Source organism: Micropterus salmoides, unplaced genomic scaffold (genome assembly GCF_014851395.1).
Source record: "Micropterus salmoides isolate LMB-PRFRI ecotype aquatic unplaced genomic scaffold, ASM1485139v1 Ms_hic_scaffold_9, whole genome shotgun sequence".
In the NCBI taxonomy this organism is placed as follows: domain Eukaryota; kingdom Metazoa; phylum Chordata; class Actinopteri; order Centrarchiformes; family Centrarchidae; genus Micropterus; species Micropterus salmoides.
The window spans coordinates 35,336,586-35,355,474 of NW_024044681.1; the positions used below are offsets into that span (position 1 = coordinate 35,336,586).

The window sequence follows — 18,889 nt, forward strand, 5'->3', positions numbered from 1 at the left end:
TTGATGACCAGCTGTCCTTTTCAGACCATGTTGCTGCTGTCTCTCGGTCGTGCCGCTTTGCTCTATACAACATCAGAAAAATCAGGCCCTACCTCACTCAATATGCCACCCAGCTTCTGGTACAGGCCATGGTTACCTCTCGCCTCAACTATTGCAATGCCCTCCAAGCAGGTCTTCCAGCTTGTGTGGTGAAACCCTTACAAATGGTGGAACGAGCTCACACATGCTATCAGAGCAGAGGCGTCCCTCTCTAACTTCAAGAAGCTCTTGAAAACTCATCTCTTCCGATAACACTTCCTCTTATAACATCTCTAACTCCTAACATCTAACATGCACTTCCTGTGCCCTTCTTATTCTATCCCCTACAATTATCTTGTATTGATAGCACTTTTTTTTAACTTCTTTCCCTAGGTATTTACCTCATTGATGCGATGTACCATTAGCGCTTACTAGTATTTATTGCTGCTTCATTAATATGTAATGTCAGTTGTAGATGCTGTATTTTATGCTCTGTTAATGATTGTATGTTTTTCCTCAAATGTAAGTCGCTTTGGATAAAAGCGTCTGCCAAATGAGTAAATGTAATGTAATGTAATGGACGATGTGGTTCTCCTGTCTGCACATGTCTGTGCACTCAAAATAGTCCTGTAGAATTGTTGTGACCTGACCTGACACTTCCTGTAGTGCATTTTTTGAATTTACATCTGGAATAATGTAAACAGCACTAGCAAAACACTGGTGAATTTTCAGGGCAGATAATATTGCAGACATCTCAAAAATAAATATTCACTAGAGCCCACCTCCTCTGGTCTTACAAGAGTCTTGTGTTTTGTCAGAGTGGAACATGCTCCACCAGTCTAATGTAATAGTTTGGTCCAGGATGTTGTGGTGCAGCCACAGGGCACAGCAATCCCTGTTTTTCCATTGCTGCAAATTAGCCTGAGTCTTCTTTCATCCATTTTATTTTCCTGCAACTGGACATTAGCCTGAAATAAGATGAGAAATGGAACAGCTTTAGGTCTGATCTGGGTTAGCTTAGTTGCTTTCCTCTCTTCGAGGTCCAATCACATTGCTCGCTGCAACGTTTGGTCTGGCTGGTCTGGTTGTCTGGACAAGAAATGCCCTAAGCAGTGAATGCTCTAGGTCTGCTGCACTCAATCCAATCCCTGCTGTTGCTTTATCTGATGTTAATGAGTGTGTTTCTGTCATAAGTTATCGTAATCATACGTGATTTTGGAGCTGTTGGTCACTGCATCTACATGTGCTGTAGTAGTAGGAACTTAATGAGAGGGAACAGGGTAATAAGGTGGATTCGATGAATCCAAGCAGGGGGGAGAGAAAGAAATAGATGCAGAATGGCAGACAGGAGCTGTTAACAGACAGACAAGCACATAACCAAAGAGAGAGTGGGTGTATAGATAGTGTTACCACTCTTGGTAGTTGACTGAAATGTGTTGAAGAAGAAGTGACAAAGCTTTTGTTACTCAGAGAAACACTGATAAAGAACGCTTATTTAAAAGATGCCCGAGAAGACAACGAAGGACAGCAACTGACTGCTGCTGCACTACAGTTTGAGTCTTAATCTGTGCCTCTGTTGCTGTGCAAGGTAAATATAGTTATTTTTCCACTGATTATCAGCCTTCGGCATATGGAATTTCTTAATGTGCCAGGCCTCTTTGATGCATCATCCTCTTTGAAGGAAACAAACATAAAAGGGGTGAGTGGAAAAAAGAATCATAGAAATGCAGTAGCTTGGGGTTCTACGTATTACCACAATGCAATGAGGCAGCTTTACTTCTATTGAAGAGGTTTGCCAGTGAAGAGAATCTGTTGTGACAGTATGGTTTAGGTTTGACCCATCAATAGCATGCATACTTGTGAGCACACATAGAAAAATGGAAAACCATGGCTGCTACTAATCTCTCAGGCAACAAGTCCTTTTGTATTTAAGTTATACTATAGGAGACGCAGCTGTGGAAGTCAAGGATACAGCATGTGAGTTAAAGCTATGAAGGGCGTACACAGTGTAAGTGAATCTAACAGGATGAATCACACTTCTGTTTGTTTCTGCGCTCTAAATCAAATAATAACCTAAGAATACCCTCCTCTTGTGTCATTCCACTCCAATAAAAAGAAATCTTGACAACCCAATCCAATTAGCTGATTCAGTAAAATGGAGTGACATCGGTCTATAAATAATTGATGAATCTTCTGTTATGAAAGCAACTACTGAAACTTGTATTTATATTTTTAAGGGACAGCAGAATGAAGTAGCTAGTACCTGAATCTGCTACAAATTGTCAAAGGATTTTGAACACAAATTAGGGAAATTAAATTCTAAAGTAGGCCTGGACGATATGGCAAAAAAGTTATCCCGATTTTTTCATATCTTTCGATATCGATGATTATCACAATAAGTATCAAATCTTTATTTCTTTCAAGTTTAAAGGCTGATTTTTGCTGAGTGAAAGTTGAAGAATCCTGATGGTTAATTGTGGTTTAAACTTGTCAACACTTGAGGCCAAACAGTGGATCACTTCACAAATCTGAGGTAGAACATTCAAAACAATTATGATAAAAACTTTGTCAACAAATATGCAAGAGTAAAATTAAGTAAAAGCTTTTTTTGCTCCTTTTTCCTCAACAAAATAAACATCTTAATAAAAAGTTAAGTCTTAATTCATGTATGATTCAAGTGAATAAAATCAAACATTTATTGAATATTTATTGAATATTTGCTATATTGTTATTGAAAAATATATCGCGATAATTATTTTAATGGCTTTATTGTACAGCCCTATTCTACAGAGAATAAAAAATAAAAATAAATAAACATTTCATGAACCTTATTTTACAGTATATAATAGTCTACTTATACAATATACAATATACATACGATTTATCAGATTACATATAAATTACAAATATTTATTGTGAAGTTATTATTAACATTAGTGGTACTGCCATCATACAGCCTACAGTATAAGATATGAAACATTATTAATTTCCTGATTAAGTCTAAAAGGGGTAATGTGCACTATCTGTGGGGAAGAAGCTCGGATATGTTATGACTGGCATGTGGATTATCTGAAAAGGCAGTATAGCTCAAATTTGTGAAGCCTTTGTTAGAACTAAAAACTACTGACCCTGCTGATATCCTGAGGCTATGCAAATGCATCAATCAAACTAGTGAATACTGTACTGTAAGTATCTTGTCAAAACAATAAATGGTAAAACAGATAAAGTGTAGTATGTAGTTTTGTTTTTTGGAGCAATTTCTGTATTTCATTTTCCCCTCTTGGTGGGGGGCAGGGGCATAACACAAGATAAAAAGCCTGAATGCATTGATCCAAGGAACCTATACTTCATAATTAAAGTCTACACAATAATCAAAAGCAAATATGTATCAACATATTGTCTTAATAAATAAAAAAAAAAAACAATTGTCACAGAAAGGCAACACAAATAAAGACCCAGTACCAGTATCCAACCACCTCTGATGCCCTATACCTATGACCCTATGGCTGCAGTAGAGGGTAAAAGAATAAACAAATCAACTAAATAAAGATGAATTTTTAAAGTAAGAGTATTATCAAGCAACCATCATATTTCCCCATGAGCTTCAAACATGAAAAACAAAATCTGCATCATTTACACATACCGTAGGCCTACATGCACACAGCAGTTGCCTATTGTTGCTACATGTACAGGCTCCTGGTGTTCACATGGTGGTCCAAGAGACTGAAGAGACTGTTCAGAAAATATTACAAATATAATTTGAGCTTTTCAGCAGCCTTCAGAAGACCTTGAAGGAACTGACAAGTGACAATACTTTGTAAAAGGACTTTCACTGATCTACATGGGGGACTTTAAAGGTTTAACATTACGTCTGCCAGTAGTTTTAGCTTATGTTAAGCCAACTGGCTAGCTTACTGGTTCTTGAAAGTGTAGTGTACCAGTCAGTGCGGGTTTGATTATTTTATATCAAACAAATTTGGAGATTCCAAGGTGAGATATCAACCCTCAACAGACAGCCGAAGCAACCCACAAGAGGGGGTGAAAGGTTTGCTCCACTCCCAAGTGCTGTTTGGGCAGTTTCAGCCACAAAACCTACCACCTCCAGTGAGGTAGAGATAACAGACTCTATGCACGACTATTAAAATGACAATATTAACCTTGTCCAGAGACTAACTTCATCCTGAACCAGCCTATCAGAACCCTTTTGAATAAAGGTCAAGAGACCCTAAACTGCCCCCACACAGGGTAGCCATGGCAACTGTGCCCCCCATACTATTTACTCCAAACATCAAAGAACCCCTTCCTCAGTCTTGACTCTCGACCCCACCAAAGATCCATGAATTTGGACCCTTAATAGGCCCTCTTCTTTCTCTCGCAGATATGCAAAACTGATAAGAAAGTCAGACACCAGAGAAACACTACCTCGAATTCCTTTGTCTCCTTATAAACTTGCCTATTACCTTGTTTAATTAAATAATCTTTGTTAAGTTACTTAGCAGGTCTCTCCACTCCATTTGAGTAGTTATATCACCATGTTGTTGTTGTTCAAAAGAAGAATCCATAAAGAGTTCATTTTGCAATGCTCTTTAATTTTCAGCAATGATCACTGACATTCCTTCAATTTATGTTTTAACTAATGCTTTATCCGAACACTTTCTGACACTTCCTTTAGAAATGATATGATACAGAAATGTTATCCTGTGCTACTTAATTAATTTTCCAGCTCGAATTTAATGTTAAATAACCATTTTTTCCCTAGAGAGAGGATCAATTGTTCTCTCGTGGAACCAGTGTCCCCCCAGAGGACAAATTAAGCATTACATGTCATTGTTTTAATGCCTCTCCTGCTGTTTTAATGTATCACTCTGTATTTTATTGTGTATAATCTGATGCCATGTCAGTATAACTGCTTATATTCTCTAAGTAAGAATGTTTAACAGCCAATATTATACAGGAAATGTTGAATTAAGTTTCTTTCATCCTGAAATCCTGAAAATGTGTTTAACTGGTAACCATTCTAATCGTTACAATGATTACTTAATAGTTTCCTTTTTATCAAATGCTTAAAACTAAGAACGGTATAACTGTTTGACAGTTATACCTGTGATCAGTGATGTCCGTTAGTCTAATCCTCAGCCAAACTCCTAACCAAATTTAACTGAATTATCATCATAACGTACTCTTATTAGTTATCTTGCTCCTTATGAATCAAATTCTTCCCCACAATGGAACAACTCAATTTACCTTGAACCCCATCATTCTCATTGTTTGCATTCTGTTTGTTTAGTCATTGTTTATTTCATTGATGTATATTTAACTGCATTTAAATTCACCTTTAGTTAGCTAATAAATTTCACTTAAATCACAGGAACTGTGTGTGTGTATTGTTTAACTCCAGGTCACTGTAACAGAGGATTTACGCCTTCGATATGAGATTGACTGATTGATTTATAGAAATGATTAAGCAATTACTCCTAACTGATCACTAGGAATAATTGTGTAATTATTAAACCCATAACGTTACCCAGGGAGTCCGGAGACCCTGGGCGGACTGAATTTCCGGTGGTGCCCCGAGGATTTATGAATTAATATTTCTGAATAATTAATATTCATAATTTTTATTAAAGGTAACGTAGGTATACTACAAAAGAAAAAGGTTCATTCATGGACTACATTAATCTAAAATCACACTGAAAAATAGATAAGAGGCAACAATAAGTGGGGCAAACTATAGATACGTAGGGCAGCACGCAACATTTGAAAAGGTAAGGTTAACGGTACTTTCTCTCAGGCCGTGGATGTAATATAAGTCTTATTTTTATTTTGCTCTCTTTCATGTTTATAGGCTCTCAGTAATATTTGGTGTATCCTCTAGATGGTCACTAATGGAACACGACCATGTTAATGTTAAACAGTGAACAGTGTTTTAGTGAACAGGTCAGTGAATTCAGCAGGCAGCTGCATTACTGACCAGTGTACATTTTAAATAAAAGACTAAAACTAAATCTGAGCATGTGTAAAAACATTAACACTGCCAGGAACATTTAAAATGGTACTGATATGGGATTACAGGGATGGGATGGGATTATTTCTGTCACCTTCAAAAGGGTAAAAAAGGACCAATCTACTACGACTATGAACTCCACTAACTCCAACTTCAAATGAATCTTTCCAAGCAACCAGGCCTGTGCAAATCTTGAAAACTTTTATTGCTCCTAGGCCAAATTCAATCATGTGCATGTTCATTTCGGCTGCCTTAATGCATCGGGGTGGCGGCTGGCCGCCTGGGCTGACAAACTTTGCAGTCAGGTTGTGCCGTTTGTGGGAGATACCAAGGATCACTTCTGATCCGCCACAAGCCCCTAAAGCCATCTATCTATCAAAGGTGAGGGGGAGCTGGGTCACGGCTGTGTGAGAGCCCTGGCCTCAGCCTGAAATCATCAATCTTTATGCACACACACACACACACACACACACACACACACACACGCACACACGCAGGATCTTTATTTATTTAATTCACTCTTTTTAACATCCCGGAGTTCTTGCAATAGCTGGGCTCATACTGAATGGCCCCGGGCTGGAGAAGAGTTGCTCTACAGCTGGAAGATACTGGAACTGAAGTCTGGACTACAGCAAGTACTGGGACATTTTCTGCTCTGCTCTGCTGCTCTCTGAGTCAGGATGACAACTGTGCACTGTGACACTTGTATTCTTACCAAGCTTGCTTATCAGGCCCTCTGTTGAATACTGGAGATGAAACTGATAAGAAAAAGGTACCTTAAAAGTAGCAACTAGAATTCAACATGTTGAAAGTGAACAATGTAAGAGAAAAACAAACAAACAAAAAGACTGAATCACAGCTGCATTTTATCTTGCATGAGGAATATCAAAATGAGAGCCTCTAACTTAGCTAATGCTAGTCTATTTACATTTTTATCCCACACTAAACTAAAAGCCAATAGACCTCCTTGAATTGTAGTTTTTTTGGCGCCTGCAAAAAAATCTTCACTATGAATTTCAATATACTTTCTCAGATATGGATTTTAAACAGATAAATAAACATAAGCAACCAGTCACTGCATACATTTTGATCATGAAGAGTGCTGAGATGAGCACAGAATAAAGAATGCCTTTGAATGGAGCTGCCACTCTGAAAAATGGTTTGTTTTACATAAAGATTCTCAATCAGTTTGGTGCACAAAAACTCGGTGGAAGTGTAGCCACATGCCGCACAAATACAGGCATGCACGCACTGCTGCAGCTATCTCACAGTGCACAGATGCAGAGCTGAGATCAGAGTTTGTGATATGAACTGTCTCTATAAAAGATTAGTTGTAAGGCTTTTGCTTTATTGGAAAACACACCATGAAAAAACATGACAGATGCAAGAGAAATTTGAAGAAACATGGTTTTAACCATTAATGTCACAAATGCACCTTATGTGCAAGTTGTTGTCTAAATTTATTAAACATATCAATGAAAGATGGACTTTTCCATAATTTTTCTTCTTCTACACAAATCTATACTGTAGTCTGTCCTTTTTTGTCTTTTCTAGAATGTCATTACTACCACATGAGGCAACTATTACCCTCAAGAAAAAAAAAATTTTAAAGTAAAGAAAGGTCTCCACCAATACATAACTACCTGCACACCCTGGGCAGGTCACCAGTCAGTCACAGGGCTGACACATATATCTAGATAGATATGTTACATACAGTTAACATATATTTTAAAGTCTAGTTTTCTGCACTGTATGCTGAATTAAAACTTTGACACAAGGATGGCACAGCTCAGTCTCTTCATACATCAAAATGTATTTGTAGGTAATTGTAATAGATTGCACCTCTAGGAGGTCTGAGAAGAAAACAGCTCTGTGGGTCAGAGCCAGGATGTTAAAGCAGCAAAAAAGCCAGCTGTTGGATCCAGTTAATGAGAACAATAGTTCCCAGAGAGCGCCGAGTAGTTCAGTTTCGGGAACACGTGTTGCCCCCTCTGGTCCAGCAGGCAGATCTTTCTCTCCTCAGTCTTAGTCACTAATTCACCATTTGCCTAATACAGAGTAAAACATTTGAAAAGGGCAAGGAGACTGGTTACTCTCTTTTTTCAGATGAACTAGTCCGATTGAAAAAGGATAACCATCCTCTGTTGCATTCATAGGCAACTGATATAGCTATTTAACTGTCATCTATGTGTGATTTTCAATAGACATGACGCCATCAAATATTATCAGATATTCAAACACAGGTAAGTTGATTATAGGATGTACTGTTATATTTGCCATAATTTCTCTCATAAACAGATTGCAGCCTCCTGCAGAAAAGGACAGGTACTGGTCAAGCTAATTGTCCAGTGCAGTATGCTCCATCCACTGCCCTACGACATGATCAGGGCACAGCACAAGAACTGACTGACCCAAAGAACTGTGGTCAGCCTAGTGCACGTGGTGTGTGGCTGATTTTGAGCCTTTGTTCCAAACCCGTGTCTCAGAAATGCCAAGAACCAAACATCTGGAAGACACAACACCTAAGCATATCAAATATAATATCAGCTACAATAGGATCAATATTTCTATAATGTGGTCTATGACAAGCAAGCAAATGGACATATTATGAAGTAATGACATATGGAATGCTATTTTAAAATACTCATGTTGAACCATAAGATTTGTCAGCACCTGGAGTTACAGTATATGTACTTAAAACACTAAAATGTTTAATGCAGTATTTAGTGCTGTGGAAAAGGGGGTCTTACAGTGGAGAAAACATAGTTACTAATAAGCCTTTCCTTTAGAAACTTGCCCATCAAAACGGTGGGGATTTGAAATAAAGTATTGTCAAACTTTTTCATGTCAAGGACGCCTAAACTGACACAAATTAGACCACTGACCCCTATTTGATAAGATTTTGTCCCAGGGTCACCTATGTGATAGGATATTTACTTTTAGATGTTTTATTGCAGAAATTGCATGAAACCCATGACCAAAATAGTCATAAATTCTGTCGTTGTTTTATTTATGGATTGAATTATAGTGAAACTTTTCCTATTTTTGCCAGAGAACCTCTCAAGGACCCCACTTTAAGAACCATACGACAAAGCACAATAATAGCTGCTTATGTGTGTAGGAATCCTTTTGGGGGGGCAGATGTATATGCAATGCAACAACAGCTTACAGGGTCTAGGTTGCTAAGGACCTACAACAACAGAAGGGACATTATTGGGACTAATTCAAATTCAATTCAAATTAGCTTTATTGGCATGAATGTATAACAACAATATTGCCAAAGCATCATACAAACTACATAAGAACAATCAAGCCCATACATTTCATTAAACAAGTAATTAAAGCGTAAAGTAATCAAAGCATATGTATGTGTGTGTTAAAAAAATAAAAATATATTAAAAATGAAAATAAAATAAATAAATGAAACAGTAACGTGTGTGTGTATTTAAAAAAATAAAAATATATTAAAAATGAAAATAAAATAAATAGATAATACCGTAAACATGTGTGTGTATATTAGACAAAAGATTTTTTTTAAATAATTAATTGATAAAAAAAATAATAATAATAATAAATAAAAAGAAATGAGTATCAAATTTAAAAACAAAACAATTACTAAAATATCAAACAATCAAAATAATAAGAATTTGAAAATTTGTACAATTATTTATCAGTCTGAGGTTCCACTAGTTGTCCTCACTTCATGGCATGAGGAGACATATTTTGTAGCAATTATTTCACATTTGGGCATTTCTCCCAGTAAATAGGGGAGTTTCTGTGTGTCTGATATGAATTTGAATTTGGGGCATATTTGGGAAATGTTTGCAAAGTTTTTTTTGTCTTAGTGTTTTATATTTAGGACATGAGGTTAAAAAGTGCAGCTCTGTCTCTACCTGTCCCCTGTCACACTGGGAGCAGAGTCTCTCCTCTTGTGGTAGCCAGCTCTGTCTGTGGCGACCCTTTTCTATGGCCAGGCTGTGTTCACTCAGTCTGTATGTTGTCAGCATTTTGTTCAGTTTGGGACATTTTATTGTAATCAGGTAATTTGCCAGTGTGAATTCTCTTTTTAGGGTCAGATAACATTGTAATTTACTTTGTGTTTTGGTCGTTTCTTTCCAGTATTCAATACATTTTTCTTTCTGCTTGCTGATAATTTGGTTTGTTCTGCTACAGTTGGTGTTGCTGTCCTGAGGCTGTTGGGGACTTGTTACTGCAGAGAGCCTCAGGACCAGCTGGCTGAGGGGACTCTTCTCTGGTTTCAGCTCCTGGTATGTTAGGGCTTTGTGTGGAGGGTTAACTGATTTTAAGTGATTGTAAAATTTAGTATTGGCCGAGCTCTGCTCTGCACAGGTTATTGATGTTTTTCTCTGCACCTGCAGGATGCTCTTACAGAACTCGGTATGGAAAGATTTTATGATTGTTTTGTCCCATTTGTGAAATTCATTATTAAGTTTTGGCCCCCAAATTTCGCTGCCATATAGAATTATTTGTTGTGGTGGCAGCCCGGCTGACGGTGAGTGTCCTGTTTTTTTCTCCTTATCTCTTATTCTGCTTTTTCCTTGGTTTTCTGTTCCCTGCCTGCCTCCCTGTGTTTTCTCCCCTGTGTGCTCTCTCTCTCCCTCTGCTCCTGAGCCCAGCCAACTACCTGCACCTGCATCTCATCAGCCACCTCGTCAGCCTGCCACACCTGCCAGTAGTCAACCTCATCCCTGCCTGTATTTCAACCCCGGTTCTCCACACCGCTCTTGCTTGATTGTCGTTGCTCCTTACCCGGTGCCACCTCCACGTTCAGGCTCTCATGTTTCTTGTATTTTTTCCTCACATTTTCCCCGTGCATTGTCTCTGTCATCTCTAACCCTGTCTCTCTGTCCCTCCCAGGTACACTCACCCTCGTCCTCCGTTCAGTCGGCTGGGCTCATCCACCGGCCCTCTCCTCCTCGGACTTCCCCCACGGCGTCCTCCCCGTTCTCCCACCGCTCCTCGCTTCCTCGGCCCCAGTGTTCCCCGGCTCCCTGGCCCCCTGTCTCCTTGGTTCCCCGTGCCAGTGTTTCCCCGACATCCACCTCTCCCTCCACTCCAGTCCCTCTAACCCCTTTTTCCCTCAATAAACCTCCTTCCCTCAGAGTGCTGCGTTTGGGTCCTCTCTGTCCACACACCACACAACCTCATAACATTATTGGTTCTAGTACAAATTGGAAAATTTTATGCCAAATTTCAATTGGAATATAGATTTTAATGTTTCTTTTTATTGCATGGAAAGCTCTCCTTGCTTTGTCCCTCAGATCTTTCACAGCCATGTTGAGGTTTCCTGCGTATGTAATGTTGAGGCCAAGGTAAGTGTAGTTTTTTGTTCTAATGTTCACCTTGGACTTTAAGTGCATCGTACATCAATGTATTTGAGCTCTCTGATATCAGAGGTATCAGTGACTTGACTTGTTTTGCATTTTGACCCTAACCTTTCACTGTTTTAACAATTACAATTTCTACAAATGCACTCTTCACAATTTGGAAACAAACAGTCTAACTTTCATCCAACTTTTCAAAGCACTATTTCACAAAATGCGTCCAAATTCTATGCAATGCTTAGCATCCAAGTGTCAAATCTGTGTTTCACAGTGTATTGGTGGATTGCTTCGTATTTGTTTACAAATCACTTTGACACTGGTTTACTACAGGGAGTGTGAATGTGATCCACAAATGTAGTCAGCCAATCAGGGGCATTGCTTCTTGGTGATGTCACGTCCCCTCATGATAACTTAAGTGCTGAAAAATGATTCCCCTTTCATAGTTTGGTTGGTGAAGTGTGCCACTCATCTCTAATGAAACATATTCAAATTGAAGTTGTGCTAAGTCAATTAACTTACAGTAGTGACTATTGGAAACAAGTGCACAGAGGCTGATTATTTGGCTTTAACTGTAGCAACTTGGGCGGATCCAGTTTCTGTTGTAATGTCAGCTCATCTCTGTTTACAACTTTACCCTGACAAACATTAGCTTGTTCCTCCCAGGCCCACAAGCAAAATCTCACTATGAATTAAGTGGCCATGTAATGTCAAATGTTCTGTATAACGGAAGGCAATACAAACTCCTGCATGAAGACCATGAAATTTCCTCAGATATGCCATGAAGTATGAGGAACATAGATCTCTGCCATATTTGTTGGCCCTTTCTGGCATGTATTTATAATTTTAACAAAGTTGGGATGTTTTGGGTTTAACTGCTGGACACTAGGTGTGAACCCAAATAGTCAAAGATGTAATGATTTGATAGGTGGAGCCAGTTTTGATTCCCAATCTCACAGTTGAATCTTCGCAGAGGCGTTATGAAATGAGGATCATGGACACTGATAAAAGATAATAGAAGATAAGGAAAAGGCGAAGTGAAAATAGCACGGGGGTTGCAGTAAAATATATTTGTAGCCAATCATTTATTATCTATTTAACAAGCGTGACTGATCAAACATAACAATGGTGAACAACTGAAAATAGAACTAAGTGAAATTTTCTTTTCTTCTTCTCTTCTTTCCAATTTAACAGTAGTGGTGCTTATTTTGCAATTCTTTTAAGAGTAAATGGACTACTTATATAGCGCCATTCTAGTTTTCCGACCACTCAAAGCACTTTACACTACATGTAACATTCACATACACTCACAGAGGAATCTGGGGTTCAGTACCTTGCTCAAAGATACTTTGACATGCAGATTGGATGTCAGGGATCAAACCATCAACCTTCTGGTTAATGGATGATCCACTCTATCTCCTAAGCCAGTCCTAGTGTTTAGTAATTTTGTCGTGGTTAAGACTCCAGAATGTATGTGGAGTCACAAATATTCTACTTCTACATATCTATATCCTGTTTGTATCATGTTTTCCTCCTCTCTGAAGGTATTGTATCAGTGTACTGCATTCTCAGCTTAGTATGCCAGGCATACAGCCGCAGTCTAGGAACCTGACACAGGACTGCACAATATGTTCCAACACTCACTCATTAAACGTAAAGTTTTATTGGTTGCTAGAAACTGTACGTCACTCAAACTAGAGTGGGCAATGTCATCAACTTGTTGAACACTTGCTGAATTTACGATGTACAACAACCTGGGTAACATAATATTGATGCTCGTCTGGTGGACAAAGCATTGAATCCAGCTAGTTAGAGCAGAATGGGAAACTGACTCGGTATTCTGTTGTTCATACAGAGGCTGCAGGGTTCTGTTACTGATAAATGCTACACAAATGACGGAGGAGCTTATGGGACTCAGTGACAACATGAGTCAACAAGAAGATACTCCAATCTCTACAAGAACAGCCTCTACGGTGTCACCGTTTTTGTAGATATCAAAGTCCCCAGACTTCTGACTCTTTGACCCAAAGAGTGTGACTGGTAGCAGGAAACTGCCTTCTCTCGAAACAAAAGAAAGAAAACAAAGCAGCCCAACAACACCAGCGATAGCTTTCCAAGTCTCTCCTACACAGCCTGCACAGTAATGTCATTTTGTAGTGGTTATAATGTATGCACAAGCATTCATTTATTCGCAAATAGGAGCCAATCAATGTCCCCTCTCCCTGCTTATCTCCTTACAGACAGGTCAGTCACACTTGTGTCATATTAACATTTCAATTCCCAGATCCATGCCTCAACACAAAGGACAGCACAGATGAAAGCACAAAAACCCTGGCTTTTAAATGTAATTCATTATGAATGCAAGTATCTTGCCTGATTAAGTAAAACAAGGCCACGCTGGGATACAGAAATAGCAGCAACACTTGGTTTCCCTCAGTCTTCAGTAAGTAATAATGAATAAATGCAATTGAGCATGTACAATGCAACTAACCCGATTTTGGACATACTATGCATGGCGTGTTTGCACATGCATAATGCTCCACATTGTGTTAATGTTCTCTGCATTAATCCTGTCATTCAAAGTGCCTCCACAGCATTTACATCCATTCTGTTATCCTAATTAATTAGTCCAATAACAACAGGGTCATTTTATTTCCTGCGAACAATTACATTGTAATGATGATCTGGAAACAGGTAATGATGGTTAATAAGTGAAGCGAGAAATCCACTAGGGGTCAAACAAAGTCAATGATGGGGCGATAAACACAGAGGGCTGAGGGGAAGAGAGAAAAGCAGATAGGACAGTGAGGAAAATAAAGTAGGAAGCACAGGAAATGTGATACATTTAAGAGAAATGTGAATATAGCAGAAAACTGGTCAGTAGCTATGTATTTAAAAACAAACAAGTTACCTGAAGGGGAGATGAGTTTCCAGCTGATGGAAGGCTCTGGTTTACCACTGGCTTGGCACATCAGGGTGATGTTGGAGCCTTCATTTACCACAATATCTCTTGACAGGTTGATGATTTTTGGTGGTACTGTGAAAGCAATTTAAAAAAATGTGTACATTTAATAAAGGGTGAAGGGGAATAAAGGAAAATTTTCCACATCAAACTCAGTTTACTTATCATGAAAAGTACAATTGGAAATCAGTGATAGAAGGTCTTCTGTGGCTCTGAAGGAAGCTTTCCAAAGTCTGAAAAAATAAACCTGATGATGTCATAGTGATGCTAATAGGGCTGCACGATTAATCTAATCACAATTGCAATGTCATCATGTGTGTTTACATAACTGCAAAGGGGTGCGATTTAATTCAATAAAAAAGTGTGCTCTGTGTGTGTGTGATGTGCTCTTCTCTGTGTGCACTGCAGTCTGCTCATTATCCCCGCCCACACCGGGCTCTCGCATGTGCTCCTAAAAACATATATGTGCGAACCAGAACAATAATTTATGAGGAGCGTGCAAGTAATGTTTAAGACAACACCCTACCGTAACCCCCCTCCCCACCCCGCCACTAATTGTGCAAAATATAGTGGGACTGGCCACCAGAGCACAGAGAGAAATGCCAGTGGGCCGGTCGCTCTGTGACAGAGACAGAGATGTGTCGTGGGCAGCTGAAGAGGTAAGCCGGAAGAAGAAAACGAAGAAAGAAAGGAAGGTTGGGGTTTAGCTAACTAGCCGTTTAACGTTATCTGTATTGGTGCCTTTTGTTGTTCAACATGTTAAACTTTTCATAAACCTTTCAAATGTTGAACAATATGATTATTGAGTTACTTTAAGATTAGATTAGATGATACAAATTAGAAACCAATGTAGAGCATTTTTCTTGCACTAGGATTTAATGAATAAAAAAATCCCCAGAAATGAAACAGCTGTAACTGGATTTAACTAGCGGTAAAATAGCATACTAATATATGAAATTATAAAGAATATAGTATTAATATAACATTATACTAACAGTATACTATTAACTGAACATTATACGTTTTATTCAATGTTATATAATACTAATACACTAATACACTCAGTTATGCAGGTTGTGGACGGAGCCTCTGCAGTGGACAGATGTAGATTTAGCCAGAGCCAGGATGCCATTGTACCAGTATGTGCTGCTTCTAGCCCCCTCCTCCTTAGAGCAACATGCTACTTGTCCTGTTTTGCATCTGTTTAACTAAAGTTATTGTTATAAATACTGTTCAGTAATCTTGTTCACATAAAGTGTGCCATGGGTTGTGTTGGGTTAGCTGCTGATGTATCTTGTATCTGTCTCTGGTTCAAAAACTACAATCCCACATGCCACAAGCCACAATGCACCAGTCACAGTAGAGTTTTCTGTGATGAGTGTTTTAAAAAGCTGTGGCAAAATCATTATTTTGGACTGGTGGCAAAAAACCCTGTATTTCTTCTTATGTTCATTTAACTTTGTTCGAGCTGAGAAATACACATTTTAAAATGTCTTTGTGTCTTTTGTGCACTTTCCTTGATAAGCAAGCAAACAGACTCATAGCACCATTTGTTCCAATATATTGCAATTGCAAATTGCAATATTGCCTACAATAATCACAATATGACTTTTTCTTTAAATCGTGCAGCCCTAGATGGTAATGATCAGGGTTATCTCAGCTTGGACAATTTTATAACAGAAAGCCTGCATTACAAAGTGGGGGTGTGAAGTCTGATAGACGATGATGCTATGAGAGATGCTATGATTATGGGAAGTGTAGGAGCCAGCATTTTTGGATCTCAACCCCTACTTTGAACAAAAAGTCAGAATATCTTCTCTGCTTCATCAATATTTACCATTCTATTTTGTTTGTGTTTTTGTTCTTTGCATTTAAAAAAAAATAAAATTCTCCTCCAAGTCCTCATAACTTTTGGAAAGACTACTAATTAAAACTCTGCAAGTCATGGCTGGAATGTTGCCTGCTAATTAGAAACGTTAATGAATATTAACTTTAAATACTTTCATTATGTGCTTTGTCATGTGCCATTGTACCGTTTTATACAAAGTGTTAAAACTGAAAAAAAAGTTTTGTAGTACTAAATTGTCCAAAATCACTACCCTGCTAAGTGTTTTCCTAAACCTAGTTATGGTGCCTAAATTTAACCCAAACTGCAACAGTTTCAAAACAACACGTGTTTCATTTTGAATGTCCAACCGGACATTGCTTATGTAATATTTCTAACTTGACCGCAGAGCCCTGCCCATGCAAAATTGATGATATAACGGTACCTAGTGTGACAGCAAGGGATCTGTGACAAGGTGGGAGTGAGAATGTGTTCCTGTATCAATTGCATTCTGGGAACTTTTCAGGTGTGAACACTGTACTACACCTCCAGTGTGGTGCTAGTGAGTAGAGAAAAGGTAGCGTAGATAAGGGAGAGGTAGCTCAAAGGATCTAGTTCCTCTGGGAAAAGATTTGCAGCACAGGTTCAATTTTGGCATCATGCTGCACATTTTCAAAGCATCATGTCTGTTTAAATGTGAAAAATCACTTGTGAGTGATGTGTAGAGATGGAATGATTCACATTTTTGTAGTGTGTAAAATCTATCACATTCATGGATGAGACATTCCCTATTCCCTTTCCCACCAACAAATGCAAAACAGTGCCAAATGAATTATGCAAGCACTTCACTAGAGCAATTGTTTTTGAACATAAAGCTATGAATTATATCCTAAAATAAAACAGATTTCATTTAAACAGCGTAAACTCGATATCCTATTTTGCAGCACACAAATCAATAAAGGAAAAATATGTCAAATGAAAACTGAATCACTGTCACGTTTAATTCTCTCTGCTTTGTGGCAGAAATGTTTAATTCCCTATGGGCAAATAAAGCTTTTGTTACTGAGATTTGAATCCAACAAGCAAAGAAAATAAAATGTGTTCTTTCCTGCCTTACTCCAGTGTAAATGAAGTCCATGCAACTTGTTAGCCAGCACTACTTGTCATTCATGACTGCCTACTATGAAGCTCAGGGCCTTGCACAGACTTTCTAAGGAGCAGGGGTGAAAAAAAGGGGCATCTCTACCACATGTAGTTATGTAGGGTAAGGTTATTTTACCCTGAGGTCACAAGGGGGTGGAAGAGGCACACAGAGCGGAGCACACACCTCTGACCAAGCTATGAAACTCAGCTTCACTAACTTTTCTAAGTAGAAAACAGACTGCACAATTATTATCTTCTCAGGTGAACAACTATTACTTCCAACAAGTCACTTTACATTGCAGTGTTAAACGTTTGTGTACCTTGGAATGATGCGAATCTGACAATAAGTGTCAAACAATCATGTTTTTGTCACTACTACGCTACCTTTAAAAACCTGCTGGTAAAAAGACGGGCAATTTTCCAAACTCCATCAAGAGCCATAAAGCTTAGGAAATGTGACATAACAAACATGAGCGGTCCACAAACACAAATCTAGACATTATCATATATTCGGATTATAAGGGTGGAAAATTGTAAATGTTACAGGCTTTATTGTAATTTTTTTCATTTTGGCTACTAAAGTGCACCTTTGTGTACTATTACACAATGGTACACAAAAGTGCGGCATGACTTTATATGACCTATATGATTTTATTCATACTAAAGAGTAAATGGGACTGAAAGAGGAATTCACCAGATCTGGACTGTGTGTCGTTATAGCTATGTATCTTATTAAGAAAAGCTTTTGTGTGGGTGTTACATCTGACTAGCTTGAACAAGCATGATTGACTGCTGTTGCTGTAATTCACTCTCCATGTTGTCATTTCTTCCATTTCAGAAGTGTCACGTGATAGGGATGATGAATTAGGGATGGACACGTTGTGATTGATAGGACCTTAACCAGAAGAGAACACGGTTGTGCATCGTTTTCATAAGTCTGTTTCTGCCTGTCCAGACAGAAAATGCAATCCCAGAGTTTTCAAACTGCAACGTGGTCAGTAGTGTTTTCAAAAGTCTCCATTTTAGAGTTTAGTAGTGTGGATTAAAGGTAGCAAAGGTTATGCAATTAAAATTAAAAAAAATGTTTTAGTGTGGATGTTCGCCTTAAACACACAGTTTGTAATTTTCTGCCACCAGGGCCCTGTTTCAGAAAGTAGGCTTAACAAACTCTAAGCTTAACCCTGAGCTCTGAGTTGACTGAGCCTGAGGTGGGAAACTCTGAGTTTTCGGTTCCAGAACAGCTGATCACAATTAGTTCAATCAACTCCGATTATGTTGAACCTGATGTATATATTGTTTTCCTTCAAATTTGCAAATAATCTCTGAGTGGGGTGATAATTTAATCTGTTTCCAATGCTTGTTTCACTTGTTAAGAACTCCTGAGGATTACTGCACTGGTAGTCAATTGATTTCTTAAAGCACATTGAGTTGTATTGTGTTTGCACTTTCTGCTGTATACTACAGCTGCAAAAAATTATTGATTTCTTAGCAGCCAGACAATTTTACCAGGCTACCAGTCTTTTTCTCAAGGCAGACTGCTTAATCAAGTTGTCTTCTAAATGAATTATTGGACAAAGGTCCTCTCAGGCAAGCAC

General features: G+C 38.4%; 1 protein-coding gene across 3 annotated transcripts in view; it reads right to left on the reverse strand.

The window, feature by feature from the left end:
• The window catches only part of ntm (neurotrimin), a 459,955-nt gene that overhangs the window by 22,807 nt on the left and 418,259 nt on the right, over positions 1-18,889 (reverse strand). For all 3 annotated transcript variants that reach the window (XM_038708378.1, XM_038708379.1, XM_038708377.1), the window contains one exon: positions 14,276-14,401. In XM_038708378.1, the coding sequence (XP_038564306.1) occupies positions 14,276-14,401 (126 nt within the window). The remainder of the gene's footprint in view (positions 1-14,275; positions 14,402-18,889) is intronic.